This window comes from Pristis pectinata, chromosome 15, assembly GCF_009764475.1.
Source record: "Pristis pectinata isolate sPriPec2 chromosome 15, sPriPec2.1.pri, whole genome shotgun sequence".
In the NCBI taxonomy this organism is placed as follows: domain Eukaryota; kingdom Metazoa; phylum Chordata; class Chondrichthyes; order Rhinopristiformes; family Pristidae; genus Pristis; species Pristis pectinata.
The window spans coordinates 23,946,666-23,963,506 of NC_067419.1; the positions used below are offsets into that span (position 1 = coordinate 23,946,666).

The window sequence follows — 16,841 nt, forward strand, 5'->3', positions numbered from 1 at the left end:
TTCCTGACACAATATGTAGACAGGCCGACTAAAGATCACAAGATCACAAGACAAAGGAGCAGAAGTAGGCCATTCGGCCCATCGAGTCTGCTCTGCCACTTCACCATGAGCTAAACTATTCTCCCATCGAGCCCCAATTCCCAGCCTTTTCCCCATATCCCTTGATATCCTGACTAATTAGATACCTATCAATCTCCTCCTTAAACACCCCCAATGATCAGGCCTCCACAGCTGTACGTGGCAACAAATTCCATAAATCCACGACCCTCTGGCTAAAGAAATTTCTCCGCATCTCTGTTCTAAATGAGTACTCTCTAATTCTAAGACTGTGCCCTCTTGTCCTGGACTCACCCACCAAGGGAAACAGCTTAGCCACATCTACTCTGTCCAGTCCTTTCAACATTTGAAATGTTTCTATGAGGTCCCCTCTCATTCTTCTGTACTCCAATGAATACAGTCCAAGAACCGACAAACGCTCCTCATATGTCAGCCCTTCCATTCCAGGAATCATCCTCGTAAATCTTCTCTGAACCTTCTCTAACATCAGTACATCCTTTCTAAGATAAGGGGCCCAAAACTGCACACAGTACTCCAAATGAGGTCTCACCAGTGCCCAATAGAGCCTCATCAACACATCCTTACTTTTACACGCTATTCTTCTTGAAATGAATGCCAACATAGCATTCACTTTCTTTACCGCCGACCCAACCTGGAGGTTAACCTTTAGGATATCCTGCACGAGGACCCCCAAGTCCCTTTGCACTTCTGAATTTTGAATTTTCTCCCCATGTAGATAATAATCTGCCCGTTTATTTCTTCTTCCAAAGTGTACAACTGCACATTTCTCAACATTGTATTTCATCTGCCATTTTTTTGCCCATTCTCCTAAACTGTCCAAGTCAATCTGCAACCTTACTGTTTCTTCAACACTTCCTGCTCCTCCACCTATCTTGGTGTCATCTGCAAACTTAGCCACAAAACCACTTATTCCATAATCTAAGTCATCGATATACAGTGTAAAAAGAAGCATCCCCAACACCGACCCCTGCAGAACACCACTAGTAACCGGCAGCCAACCAGAACAGGATCCCTTTATTCCCACCCTTTGCTTTCTGCCTATCAGCCAATGCTCTACCCATTCTAATATCTTTCCTGTAATTCCATGGGCACTCATCTTATTAAGCAGCCTCTTGTGCGGCACCTTATTGAAGGCCTTTCGAAAATCCAAATACACAACATCCACTGCTTCTCCCTTGTCCATCCTACCTGAGATTACCTCAAAAAACTCCAATAGGTTAGTCAGGCAGGATCTTCCCTTAAGGAAACCATGCTGATTTGGACCTATCTTGTCATGCACCTCTAGGTATTCCATAACCTCCTCCTTGAGGATTGACTCCAATAACTTTCCAAACATCGATGTCAGACTAATAGGTCTGTAACTTCCTTTATGCTGCCTCCCACCTTTCTCATACAGCGGAACTACATTTGCGACCTTCCAGTCCACCAGAACCATGCCAAAGTCTATTGATACCTGGAAAATTATCACCAATGCCTCCACAATCTCTAAAGCCACCTCCTTCAGGACCCGAGGGTGCACTTCATCCGGTCTGGGAGACTTATCTGTCCTTAGTCCATTCAGCTTCCCGAGCACTTTCTCTCTAGTAATCTTGACTGTACTCAATTCTATTCCCTGAGACCCCTGACTATCAGGTATACTGCTGATGTCTTCCACAGTGAAGACTGATGCAGAATACTCATTTAGTTCCTCTGCCATCTCTTTGTTACCCATTATAATTTCTCCAACATCGTTTTCAATCCGTCCTATATCTACCTGTGTCTCTCTTTTACTCTTCATATATTTAAAAAATTCTCTTAGTATCCTTTTGTATGTTATTTGCCAACTTCCTTTCATAATTCATCTTTTCCTTCCTAATGACTTACTTAGTTTCTTTCTGTAAGTTTTTAAAAGCTTCCCAGTCTTCTGTTTTCCCACTAATTTTTGCTTCCTTGTATGCCCTCCCGTTTGGTTTTATTTTAGCCTTCACCTCTCTTGTTAGCCACATTTGTGCCACTTTTCCATTCATAATTTTCTTTTTTCTTGGAATATATCTATCCTGCACTTTCCTCATTTCTTGTAGAAATTCCATCCATTTCTGCTCTGCCGTCACTCCATCTATCCTACTTTTCCAATCAATTTGGGCCAGTTCCTCTCTCATGTCACTGTAATTTTCTTTGTTCCACTGAAAAATTGACGCATTTGATATCAGCTTCTCCTTTTCAAATTTGAAACTGAACTCAATCATATTATGATCACTACTTCCTAAGGGTTCCTTTACCTTTAGTTTCCTAATCACCTCATGGAGGTTGCTCCCGCTCCTTCAGGCCGCTCGCTGGCACTCCGACGCTTCGGACGAGGGACTCGACCCTCCAGCTCTCCTTGTTCCCAGACAGGGGACTCGACCCTCCGGCTCTCCTCGTTCCGGGACGGGGGAACTCCTTGAGCGTTATCTCCGCGCGCAATCTCCAATCTGGTTCCGGTAGATATTGATGATGAAATTCACTGTATTCATTATATTTACTAGTTATGAAAAATACTAGTGGCTCTTGAACTCAGTGCCCCAACTAATGAAGGCCAACACACCATACGCCTTCTTAACGACCCTATCAACTTGTGTGGCAACTTTGAGGTATCCATGGACTTGGACCCCAATATTCCTCTGTTCCTCCGCACTGCACAGAATCCTGCCATTAACCCTGTATTTGACCTTCAAATTTGACCTTCCAAAGTGAATCACTTCACACTTTTCTGGGTTGAACTCCAGCTGCCACTTCTCAGCCCAGCTTTGCAATGTCCTGTTGCAACCCTTGACAATCGTCAACACTATCCACAACACCACCAACCTTCATGTCATTTGCAAACTTACTATCCCACCCTTCCACATCCTCATCCAAGCCATTTATAAAAATCACAAAGAGCAGGGGTCCCAGAACAGATCCCTGCAGAACTCCACTGGTCACTGACCTCCAGGCAGAATATGCTCCATCTACAATCACCCTCTGCCTTCTAAGGGCAAGCCAATTCTGAATCACACAGCCAAGTTTCCCTGGATCCACGAGGTAATGTAGCAGCTTTATAAAACCCTGGTTAGACCAAACTAAGAATATTGTGTTCAGTTCTGGTCACCTCACTATAGGAAGGATGTGGAAGCTTTAGAAAGGGTGCAGAGGAGATTTACCTGGACTTGAGATCATGTCTTATGAGGGCCTTTCTCTTTGGAGCGAAGGAGGATGAGATGTGAGCTGATAGAGGTGTACAAGATGATAAGGAGGCATAGATCGAGTGGACAGCCAGAGACTTTTTCCTATGGCGGAAGTGGCTAACATGAGGGGGCTCTTTACCTCTCGCTGCCTTGGTGAAGCAGCCAGCATAATCAAAGACCCCACCCACCCGGGTCATTCTCTCTTCTCTCCTCTTCCATGAGGAAGAAGATACAGGAGCCTGAGGGCACGTACCACCAGGATTAAGGACAGCTTCTACCCCACTGTGATAAGACTATTGAACGGTTCCCTTATATGATGAGGTGGACTATGACCTCACGATCTACCTCGTTGTGACCTTGCAACTTATTGCACTGCACTTTCTCTGTAGCTGTGACACTTTAATCTGTACTGTTTTTGTTTTTACCTGTACTACCTCAATGCACTCTGTACTAACTCAATGTAACTGCACTGTGTAATGAATTGATCTGTATGATCGGTTTGTAAGACAAGTTTTTCACTGTACCTCGGTACAAGTGACAATAATAAACCAATACCAATACCATCCACCTTCATCCATTGGATGCCCCACTGAATTCTCTGCCTGAGTTCTCTGGAGCAGAACTGGTGTGTGGCCTGACTCTCCACAGAGTGGGCACATGAGCAATGCCGTCTCCCTGGCTGGGCTGCAGCCTGATCATGCCTGCTGACTCACCACATGCAGATCTGCTACTGCATGTGCATGGATTGTCTCAATTACTTTTTTCTTACACAATGATTAGAAGCTGCCCAATAATACAGCAATGGTATTATGCAATACAGAATTATGTGATTCAGCTTGTCACTTTTCCTTCTGCTCCAAAACAGGGCACTCTTGATGCAGTCTTTTAGTTAAGAACTTGTATCAGGTGAAATAAAATTTATTGGCCTCCAGAAGGTGCAAGTAGGACTCTACATACAAGTAAAGAGTTTAAGGGGCCGTGCTCAGGATAGCATCTTTAGTTTCAAATTGAAAAATATAGTGTATATACATTTTTTTGAAAAATCATTAGCTTAAGCAAATATCCTCCTGAAATAATGATTTGGGACCAGCAAGAGGTAATCAGAGGCAGGAGGTGAAGTCAGGGTCAATACACGTACTACTGCCACAAAGTAATTTAAGCATTTCTCTCTTAATTGTTTCATTGATGTTATTAGAAATTAGATATTCATTGCACACTTCTAGCTGGTAATGTAAAAGTCTCCTTGACAAAAATAATCAATTTTGCGCTTGCTGGTAATGTGGAATTACAGAGTAACTATTGTACCATGCTGTCAGCCTCTGAAAAGAGAATTAGAATGCTGACAGAGTTCCTGCCTTGTCAGAGCATTTTCTGATTTCTTTTCTTGTAAATAACATTAACAGAATTTCTGCAACTGAATGGCAATGACAATATCCTATTTTACATCATCGCATGACTACTTACCACATCAAATTAGTCATCTGTAATGATATGATTTTTAAAACTCATTCTGAGGTAATCAAACAGCATGTTATGTAATATTTACACTTAATGGAGACACAGAATGTATGGCACATTCACAATAGACACAAATGTTATTTAAAAATGTGACCTATATAGCAAAAGATATGGTTGTCTCTGCTACTTGATTTATATTGTTGAGTTAAATGTGACATTAAAAAAAATCGGTTGGAAGTCCCATATCAACTCTAAGATGGACAGAAATCCAAAAAACAAAGTTTTTCTCCTAACCTTTCATTGATGTTTCAGCGGGAGCTTAGAAGAATCTTTGCAAACTTCCATGGTGATCATACTTTATCCATATCACTGCATATCCTTTGTAAATTTAGAAGCATCTATCAGACACATTAATGACTGACATCTATAAACTTTTTATCTATCCTTGGTGTTGCATCCTTTATATTGGTGCTGTGCCCATGGACCAATTTGGCAAACATGTATAATTTCTGCACTAAAATTTAATACAAAACTGATTTCAAGTTATTTAAAAATATTAAGATTGAGGCAAATAAAACATCAATATAATGGACTAGAATCTCTTTTACATTAATTATTTTTGTGCTGCATAACTGACATTTTTTTCTAAAACTTGATCACACTTTTAGTGCACACACATATTTATTTTCATAAATTTGATTTGGGTCCTCCTGCATGTGGTACACATATACAGAGAAGCCCATTTCTGTGCATTTGAGTTCTGTGAATGGTGTGGGCTATTCACAATGAAGCGGACTGTAACTGGAGTACTGGGTCTTGCATCGGTTTTGGTTAAAGGGGACCAATCTCACCTGAGATATTGGCATTTAGTCCAAGGCATGTAATCTCTTGCAGATACGTTCTCCTTCAAAAATGCTCCTTGATGTTTGTTAACGCAACCTCTCCTTGCTGAATAAGTCATTAGGGTCTTTGCTCGTTTGTCTAGCCAGTCTTCAATTTTTTTGGGGGGCCCTGGCCCAGTAAAGCGTATGACTCACCACCCCAACCTCAGCATGATTGGGAATCCTAACCTCTGATCCCCAATTCCCCATCCTCTAATCCCCCCCCCCCCCATCGTCTGATCCCTCTCCCCTCTCCCCCCCCCCCGTTTCTCTCCTCATTTCTTCTTCTTCCCCTTCTCTCCCTCCCTCCCCCCCACCCCCCTCCCATGCCACTGGGCAACCTCATATCAAACAGGTATGGGCCCTCCCCTCCTGAAGTACTACTTTAATATGCTTTCCCCAGTGTAGGAAAATTTCAGATTTTCTTGCAGTTCATTTTGCGGCCTAGGTTACATCAACAAATTTTCAATATCAGATTTAACCCAACATCCTTCATATTAATGCCCATCAGTATTATAACTGTAAGAAGGCAGAAAATGGAGCAGAAACTCTCTTATGTTATGTCAAATGTCCAATCTTATAATGGGGAAGTGGGAAGAGAGCATACCTTTCCCTGCTTCCCTACATCAAGATAAAGAATCTGGCAGGGCTCCTGCACAAGACTGACATCATCATCCATTATGCTATTTCCAGGCTTCAAGAAAGTTGTTGGCAGCTGAGAGCTCTCATGATTCCCACTAAAGCCTCAGGAATAAATAGAATCAATTAGCACCAGAGAATCTATCACAGGCTTCTCGAGGAGCTAAAATTTAATACATGTTTTTGACTGTTCCTAGGCTTTCTGTCATTTATTGCAGTGGCATAACATTTTTCTAGCATTCCTATTGACATGTTGAGTCTATACTGGTGCAATATATTTACACTAGAAATGCAAATGCTGTCACTCCTGTAATTTTAAAGAGGGCATGGACCTTGCTGCTTAATGTAACCCATATGGAATTGCATATCATTATTTTTAACACTTATGTACAATGATAGTATTCAGGTAAGAAAGTCAGCTGTGAAGATAATTTTGGCGCTGTTCATATTTAAAAAAATAAACATGCAATTTCAATTTAACCGTATTACTGACACATATATAACCTACCTTGGAAATAGGTTCTACACCCATTACTGAGCCCTTTCCTAGCACAGCTATACTTGACATTGAGAGATTTCTTCCTAAAGTGTTTTTTTTCTGGTTTTAAAAACTGCTGTTCAAGTACAAGTTAGTAGGACAAAATCCATGAAGTAGATGGCCTTACTAATGTTCAGCTTCAGTTGGATTAAAGTGTAAATTAGTATCAAGAACTTGAATATTAAGCTTCACTTAGAATCAGACATCAGTCATGAAAAGCAAAAATCAGTATTTTTCTGTGATGAAAGCAAACTGCAGTCAGAACATTCTCATACTACCCATATCACAGGACAAGAATTTAGGGGAATGGTGCTTATTTGCATTCAGTTTTTAATCTATTCATCAGCAACAAGTCAGAATAAAATTCCAGCAAGGGCTAAAACAAGAAAACTAAAGTGCACAATGTGACAAGATGAGAAAAATATTCACGTGGTGTTTGTCATTGTATTGTTATATTATTTCATGAATAATCCAAAGATGCATTTTAGATAAAGATCTTAATTATGCCTGAGATTTAAGAAAATACATCATGCATTTACCTTATCTTCCAGACGAATCAGTCTGGCTCCTGCAGTGTAGTAACCTTTGTCTAGTCCCTTTTCTACAGGAAAAGTTAAGATACAAAGCAGGAAAGAAAATGATTAAAAAAAACTCAGGTTACTATACCTCATGACTAATGTTAGGAAACTCATTCTTGAAAGCCAATAGTTAAGCAAATGTTACCAATTTTAATTGAAGCCAACTAACATAAGTTACAGATCCAGTAGAAAATGGCATTGGGTCAGTTACTGCTCAATTTAAGTTAGTGGCCTAGCTTGTGTCATCCTGCAGAGATCTTTAGATGGACAACTTGTCTTCTTCAGATGTGAGGTCAGTTTTAACATACATTAAAAATCCAAGATGAAATGCACAGGACCATGATTGCAGTTTTGAAGTTCAAATCACTTAAGAAGTGCTTGAATAGGTACATGCAGGGGCGTGGCTTAGAGGTTATGGGCCGAGTGCAGGAAATTGGGACTAGATGGGTGGGCACCATGGTTGGCATGGACTTGTTGGGCTGAAGGGCCTGTATCCATGCTGTATTGCTCTATGATTCTATGACTCTATAAATGGGCATAGCCCAGTCCACTGACCCTGGCTACTTGAACAAAAATATTGAAAGCTAGCTGGAGATTCATGAGAAATGGCAAACCCATACTCAATGTATAATCTTTGTGAGACAATAAATATTCTTACTAGTCCCACACAAAAAAAAGTCTGCTGGCTCAGGTACATATCTGGGACTGTTATTACTCTTAGTCATTCCAAGAAAGTTATTTTAAACCTTCCCCAGTTAGCAAGTCCCTTAGGGACTGTTATTTTGGTACATGTACGTCACTGAATTCATACAAATGACTACCATTTCTCTCAATATCATGGGCTATAGTAGTATAGGGATTACAGGTCTGGATTACTAATCTGGCAATACGAACTTGAATTCTACTAAAGCAGCCAGGGGATTTAAATTAATAAAAACCTGCAATTAAAATAAAATATAGCCAGTATTAGCAGTGGTGAAAATGTTGGGGAAAAAACATTCGGTGGATAAACATCCTTTCAGAAACCCTATCTAGTTTGGTTTATTTGTGATTTCAACTTCTCCAACAAAATGTATGATTCCTTATTGTCCTCAGTAATGACCTAGCAGCCATTCAGTTCAGGCATAGTTAGGGACGGGCATAAAAGTGATACCCGTAACTCATGAACAAATATTTGAAAAATACCCCTCAATAACAGAAAAGCTTTGTGGACACATACAACAGTTGGTTAAGAGCCTAGTATGAAAGTATTCACTCTTATTTTTAAATTGCTCTATGGCTTCTTCTCTCTTTACCTCATGCAATCAAATTGCTCCAAATTTTCCATATTCTTCCAATTCTCACCTCTTGAGCACTCTCAAATTTCATTGCTCCAACATTGCCATCTGTGCGTTCAGCTGCATAGGACTAAAGCTCTGGAAATCCCTCCCAAACATCTTTTTCTACCTTTCTCCTCTTAACACACAACCGCTGATTCACTGGTTGGCCATCATTCATATTCATTATGTGGTTCAGTGTTAGATTTTAATTGAAAAAGTTCCTGCAAAGTCCCACAGGAAGATTTATATACTCTAGGGGTGCTATTTAAAAGTAAGGTATCATTAGACCAAATGTTATTATTAGCTCCATTATATCTGTTGGGTCCAAAACCTACAGAAATTGGTGAATCATGATGATAGAGTAATTTCACCAATTTATTAATGTGAGTATTCAAAGGGAAAACATTAGGAATTGAGAAAGAATCCATATGTCCTTTCTGTATTATTGAATGTTAATATAAAACTATAATTTGCTTGCAAAGTTTATTTTAATGTATGTCATACTTCAATAATTTTGTATTGCTGCTAATGGTGGACAGGGCCTCATTTTGTTCTATTGAAGAATTCTCTTCTGAGTGTCTTGAAAAAACAATCTGTAATTTGTAATGGAGCACCATGTAGCTTCAATCAGCCACATCACAGGATTCCCAGAATGTGATGTAACATAGTCAACTCAACTATAGTCATCTGCAGTACTTCGCATTTCTATTGTTTAGTAAGTGTGCTTGCAGCAAATAATAGCTTCTTGACTATCTTCACCTATTGAGCCGAATCTGATATACAGGATATGCAAGAAGGTCCAATGTTTATCAGCACTCATAGCAAAGAATAACTTGGAACTTCATAAGTCCTGGTCAGTCCTGACCATTACATCCCTGTTAGGTTTAATGAATGTTCCCATCTTGAAGTAGCTTTAAGCTTTTTTTTGGACCTGGAATTGATCCCAGAAATGCATCAGGGAAAGGCAATTATCAGGGTGGTTATCTCTGCAGCCACTTCACTCCCTCTTTCTATAATAACTTTTCACAAACCTGTTTTTTTAAAATAAGCTTTGGGTCACTCCTCATCGCTCTCTCAGCATGGATTATTCACTTTGTATTTGTCCAGTACTCTTTCTCACTTTCCTTTGAAAGTACCTTGGGTGTTTTTACTTTAAATCACTATATCAATGCAACTGGTGGTCTCATTCTGTGCAGCGTGTACTGCAAAACTGCAAATCGTTCATAAATAACAGCTTTAAAATTTTGATACACCTACGCAGAAAGAAAACCTCTTTACTGCTAGGTTTCATCAATGATTTTCTTTGTTCATTACAATACTGTATCTGGTATGAGAGGCTGTACATTTTTGTGAACATTAAAAATACCAGCATGTAATTTGAAATAAATAGAAAATATTATTATTTTAAACCCTTGTGAAAAGCATATTTACCTGAAAGAAAAAATGCAGGTTTTCCCAGAGAATGATCCAACCTGAAATACAGATTCAAGTCATTTTATCTTTTTGCAAAATTGCTGCAGCTTAAAAATAACAGAGTGATAGGATGACTTTATTTTAATAGTTAAATATCTATAAATCCAAGCTTCATTAATCATGAGCAGATCTTCCTTTGCATTACTTATAAGCAGTCTTTCATCTGGAATGTGGCTTCTATTATTTATTATGTATGCTGGATTCTAATGTTACAGCCTCTAGCTCAGCAAATTTTTTAAAGCAATGTATTACTGATGTATTCAAGGTATAAATCTGGCACCAACATAATGCAGCATCTTCCAAAGTTCAATTAAAATCCATCTAAATTTGCTTGTTTCACTCCAAACAAAATTGTGTTCCTTTGATCTTTCTATAATTGTGTCATTTCCAGATTTGCATAATTTGCCTTATGTGCAACTAAATAATTTATTCATTCTTTCCTCTTTCCTCCCAAAAGATTTTCATCTTTAGAATTGACATAATTATTCAAAATATTATCTCCCCATTTTTCTACTATCAGGGCTTCATTATTCTTGCTGGTGTTTTCATTAGTAGTAGCATTCTTTCGGGAGAAATTTCACACAATGAGATCTCTGAACAGAAGTGCATTCAGCATGGCCTGGGCCTGGCTGTTGGCCTCTGGCTGCATTTAAATGCCTCAAGAAGGCTAGTTCCCTTCCCCCTCAATGCAACAAATTCAGACTATATCACAGAATATTATGATTATTTATTTAATTTATTTGAAACATACTTCTAACTTGTAAATTCGCTGCCATGCTGCCATAATTTACAACATGTATTATAATTTCAAGGGAAGAAGATAAAAGTATCTCTCTCACTCACACTCCTTATGTGGGTGACTTGCTTCTACTCCAGGTTCAGAGATTGCTGTAAATTCAGTGCCAGATCCACATAATCTACCACAGGTGGTTGACAGGCCAGGTGGATAAGTAGTTTTGTATGTTGTCTGCTTTGTTTGCACAAAGCATCCACATGCTCTTGTCACAGAGGTTTAAGAAGCTCAGTGCTTTCCCAGAGCATGGGCAAGGGTTTCCCAAGAGTCAATGAGCACATTATCTTTTTTTTCCCAGGGAGGGTTTGTAAACATCCTTGAAGCATTTTCTTTGTCCTCCAGGAAATCTCTTGCTGTACTGGGGCTTGGAGTGGAACATTTGTTTTGGGAGTTTGGTTCTAGGTGGGCAGATGAGGTGGCCTGCCCACTGAAGCTGGCCAAAGGACAACCTGGCACATCGAAGGCAGAGGTGAATTTATGCCTTCCTTCACGAGAAGTGGTACCCAAGATGTGCAAAATAACTAACACTTTCCCGGTCCACCATGGATCTTTATTACTGTGCTGTGGTGCGGTGTTGTGCTGTGCAATCAGGGCATGTGGGTAGAAAATCTCTGCCTTCCAAATCTTAAGTGCAAGGCCTATCCTTTCGTGTGCTTCAGTGAAGGAGTCAGTGATGACTTGGAGGCTCAGTCTTGGAGTCTGAATACACATAAAATGTATTTGTACTGTAATTCACAACTGAGGTGTTTGGCGATTTTGATGCTGGAGTGCAGACAACTGGGGAGGACCCATTAATTAGGATCATGGCTTGCATGTTAATTATGTGACAAAAGTGGAATGAATTTCTGAGGAGAGCTAAATTTGTGAAGGACTCTGCATAATCCTTGTTCGATGGAGTTGAAAGCTTTTGTGAAGTGGAGAAAGGCTGTGTACGTGTAATTAATTATTTTAGAATACGTAAAACATATTTCTGATTTCTAAATTTTTGGTCTGATTCTCACAGCTTACACAAGTCAATAGGCATCCTGGGGAAAATGTACCAGTTGTTGGAATCATATCCCACATAAGCGAAGATTATTGGAGTTCAATCATCCCAGTCCAGGATATCAGTGGAGGAGTGATACCCGAAGCCCTATCATCTTTCAATTGCTTTATCAATGAATTTTGTTCCATCGTAAGGTCAGAAGTAGACAGAAGGTCAGAAACAAACCACAACGGTGCCAGCCAATGACCATGCCCAAAAAGACAGAGTCTAACCACATTCACTTTCATTGCCTAGTTTTTTGATCCAGCATCCTGATGGTTACCATTAACCAAAAACTGAATTGAACCAGCCATATAAGCACAGTGACTACAAGAGCAGGTTAGAGACTAGGCATCCTCTGGCGAGTTGCTCTCTTCCTGGCATCCTAAAGCTTTTCTTCCATCTTCAAGGCAAAAGTAAGGAGTGTGATGGAATACTCTCCACTGGATTAGTGCAGTTCCAATAAAACTCAAGAAGCCTGACACTTTCTAAGAACAAGTCAGTCACATGATTGGTACCACATCCAACATTCTAAACATTCTTTCTATCTACAACTATTTCATTATGGCTATAGTGTGTGCCATCAACCGACTGCACTTCATTTACTTGCTCGCCTGCTCCTACAGGATCTGTAGGACTATAGAAAGGATAAGGGTAGCAGGTACATGGGAACATCGCCACCTGCAGGTTCCCTCCATGACACCTAACAACCTGACATGGAAATATATCCCCGTTCCTTCATCATCAATAGGTTTAAATCCTGAAATTTCCTATCCTACAGCACTGTGGGAGTACCTTTATCAAAAGGACTGCAGCAGTTCAAGAAGGTTATTCACTACCACCTTTTTAAGGGCAATTAGGGATAAGCAAAAAACATTGCCTTTCCATCCTATCACAAACATTCCTGCATCCCAATAAATGGGTAAACAGTGAAAACATATTTGTCTTTCATAGGAATAGGATAAAAGCATCTCTCTTTCCCTCCCTCTTATGCATGTACATATATTCAGAGATACACAAAAAGTTTGCCCATGAAAACTTGAAACAGAAGTTCAGTTGACATTTTCAACAAGTTCCAGTGTTCAGAGTGAAAGGAAGGTCAACTTGAGAAAATTAGTTTGCTGGAATGTTTTAAATTTTAAAAAATGGGTAAGTTTAGTCATTAATTTTTCAAAATGTTGTAATTTTCAATCTGTCCATCATGATGGAAATTGACACAAAAGAAGAATATCACTGTGAAAAATATGCAAATTGACTGACCAGTTTCCAGACTAGTAATATTGCATTCAAATGATTGTTCATGTTCAGCTGATCAGATTCGTTTGATATCTGAACAGATTGGCAAGTTTTCTGAAAGTAAAAAAACTGAAGATTCTAGAAATCTGAAATAAAAACAAAAAATTCTGGAAACACCTAACAAGTCAGGCAGCATTTATGGAAAGTGAAACAAAGTTACATCTTAGGTTGATAACAATTTGATCAGAACTAGCAAACATTAAGGAGAAAAACATGTTCTAAGTGACAGAGAAGGGGGAGGGTGTAGAAAGTGAAAGGAACATGTATGATAGGGTGGAGATCAAGAATAACTGAATGACACAGATGTGTTATTGCCAACAGAGAGAGGGTGGTGAAAACTTGTTAATTTTAGCCAATCTTTTTGGAAGAGATGTAAATAAAGGGAGATGAACGAAAACAGCACAATTAAAAAAATCTTTGCTGGAACTGTGAGAAACAGATCATAGCAGTTGTTGGAACATTTATTAAAGTTTACCTTCGTTGTAGTTCTTTGATCCGGACCATCATATTCAGGTGTCCTTGGGAATATTGTTCAATAACATCTCGTACATCATAAGGTTTTCGAGCTTGCTGTGGAATACATCCCAATAATACTAGGAATTTAACAGTTATAAAACCAGTAGTCTATAAAACATGTTGCAGCAAAATTAATACATGTGTATATATATTCTGGAAATTCTTCTTTATTTTGATGGTCCAAAAAATCTGACTTGTACAGCATCTTCAATCACATTCCACATTACTTCACAACCATAATTATTCATGAAATGTAGTTGTTATTATAATGTAGTAAATGCAGTAGTCAATTTGTGTACAAATAAAGTCATACATGTAATTCATAGATAAGCATTTAAATCAAGCTGACTAGAAAATAAAAACTGTTCTGATTACCAGTAGACTCCCCTTCAAATGGAAAGGGCAGAGAGGAATTTAGTTTGCTCTCTTATCCTAAAAAATACATGGTTCATAAGCCCACATTCCATTGGCAATGGAGCAGAATGCTTGTATGGTTACATGCATGTATCCTGGAGTGAAGTTTCAACTAGCAACCTTCTGATCCAGAGGTAAGAATGCTACCACAGAACCAAGGGTGATACCAGGCAGAGTGTGAACAAAAAGGTAGATAATAAGGCAAATCTCATTTCCAGTTAGCTTCCACCCATTTCTAGCTCAGAACATCTACTTCTTTATAAGGTCCCTTTCCAGCACCCATCCATCCCACCTACTCATCACCAACCATTTTTTGTGACATTACTGAGATAATGAGTTTCTCCAGCATTGGGTCATTTACACTTCCCTCCTACTCCAACCCCACCAGCAGTGTACACATGCATCCAGAAGAGCCAGATATGGGATTGACAAAGCTGTATTCAAAAATCCATTAATTCAAGCAATATCAACTACAGTCAATGTCCAGGGTGCATTAGATAGGGAGCAGTCGTGAAGTAGTTTGCAGTCTCTTAAATTGTCAGCCAGGTGGAAATGTGCATTACTGACCAGTAGGCTTAGCTAACTGAAGAGATGGCTAAGGAGATGGGGGTGAAAAATAAGACAGTTTGAAGGCACAGGGTAGCTGCAGTTTACTGGAAGACAGTTTGGTGCAGATCAATGATGCCACTTTAAACTATGATAACGGTGCCTGTCAGAAGTACCCACTAATCACAGCAGTGCTCAAGGCCAATATGGTTTCATTTGAATGCCTTGACTGATCTTCCATGTTGTTATCCACTCTGCCCATGGATAAAGATACTCTCGCAAAATTCTACATCATTCCTCACTAGCTTGATCTGGACTGCTCCATGCTCTTTGCAATCACAAACATGATGCATAGAAGTCCTTCTTTATGTTGCAGACTTTCTACTGTCTCTAAATGATCATCCTTTTCACTGATGACCACTGAGGTCAGCATTTTTATCCAGTGCTGCTGTCTGCTTTGCTTAATTGATGAAAAGACAACTATCTGTTCAACTGTGTGTTGGTGCATGGTAAGCATGAGCTGCACAATGGTAAACTCATAGAAGTAATCAGCTCCTCGTAGGACTTATTGTGGGATCATCCAACTGCTAACTTCTCCTGAAGTCCCTACTATCCCCTTAGTCTCCACCCCCCAAGGGAGACAATAGACAATCACATAGAACCACATTTTTGATTCTCTACTGCCATTCATTTTCTATGAAAATTAAAATATTAACATTAATCAGGGATTTACTGCATGGATTGTGATCTGTGAATTTAGTTCTGAGGTGAAGTGCTGAGAGGACTCTGATATGCTCAGCAGTGCCTAAGGATTTGCAACACATGTCTGGAAGCTGCCCTGTTTCTTTGACATATGAGCATCCCTCGTTGTCCACAGACCACTTATGCATTTGAGAGCTTTCAACTTGTCTGTGAAGTGTGATTCTGCAAAACTTAACATGAGTTTTCCTGTCACACCCAGGGCAACACTCAAGTAGGTCTCTGATAATTAGCTTATGTCATTTACTTCACATCAACCTACACTCTATAGAATTATTACCTTGCAACTTTTTGCCAAACTTCCCTCCACCCTGCTACTTGGACTGATCTAACATCCTGTCACCTGACATTCCAACCCAAGGTACTGACTCCCAGCTCCGAATGCCAATCACAACACCCCAGTTAGAGCATTACTGCCTAGATCAATGGCCAGCCCAACTAGTCCTTACTCCTACTCCTCTACCAGTGGTCTAATCTCTGACATTATCCCCCTTTACCCTTGGTCTGTCGGCCATGTGAAGTCCTAGACTCAGATACACTCCAGTCCTAGCCCAATCCTAACCCTATATCCTTAGCACATTCTACCATGGGCCTCAAACTCTGCTGAATTTTCCAGCTTCATGTCCACAAACAAAACATTCATTGGGTTGCTGCACAGCAACTGGCTAATATGCTTCTGCTCTAATTTGTAGTAATGAATTAGAACTGGCAATGTAAGAATTTTGTAATTTAGCATTATGAACATGATCATATTTCATTCTCTGATGAAATCAACATGACTGACAGTTTCATGATCTGTGGGTTGCCAATATTTAATTCTGTCACCAGGCAACTGAGAAGTTCCAATCTTCTCTGACAGTGAAGGAATCAACTTGAAAATCTGTGGAAGGACCCCTCCTCTTCTTGCCTAGTCTGCAATGTCTGCACTTTTTTCTACTGTAACAGGGGAAAGAACATACATTTTGTTGTCTATCATAACGTGAATTCATCTGAAGGATGGACTGCACTTTGTGAAGGTGATTTTCAGGATAACCATCAAATTTCATGAGAATCAGGGTAAGTGACAGTCATGGATAGATAGTTGACAATGTAATTAAGTGCATGGAAAAAGAAATGAAGGGCATGTTTTAAATTAATATGACATGGCATTATGTTAGATTTGACTTAACAAGACTGAACACCTGACAGCAAATAATGTGAAATTGTCTCTTTAATGTAGGCCACTCTCCAATTTTTGAACACTGTAATAGTCCATTCAGTGCTGATACTGAGCAGCCTAGATCTGGAAGAATAATGCAGTACTTTCCAACCCTTACCCAAAATATCATTAGTATCTCTAATCAAGAA

The 16,841-nt window shown here is 39.5% G+C and overlaps 1 protein-coding gene across 1 annotated transcript in view; it reads right to left on the reverse strand.

Annotated features, from left to right (window-relative positions):
• Positions 1-7,303: 7,303 nt before the first annotated feature.
• The window catches only part of LOC127578547 (potassium voltage-gated channel subfamily KQT member 1-like), a 300,567-nt gene continuing 291,029 nt past the window's right edge, over positions 7,304-16,841 (reverse strand). The window contains exons 19-21 of the mRNA XM_052030696.1: positions 13,735-13,829; positions 10,105-10,145; positions 7,304-7,377 (exon numbers count right to left, since the gene is read on the reverse strand). Coding sequence (XP_051886656.1) covers positions 7,304-7,377; positions 10,105-10,145; positions 13,735-13,829 — 210 coding nt within the window. The remainder of the gene's footprint in view (positions 7,378-10,104; positions 10,146-13,734; positions 13,830-16,841) is intronic.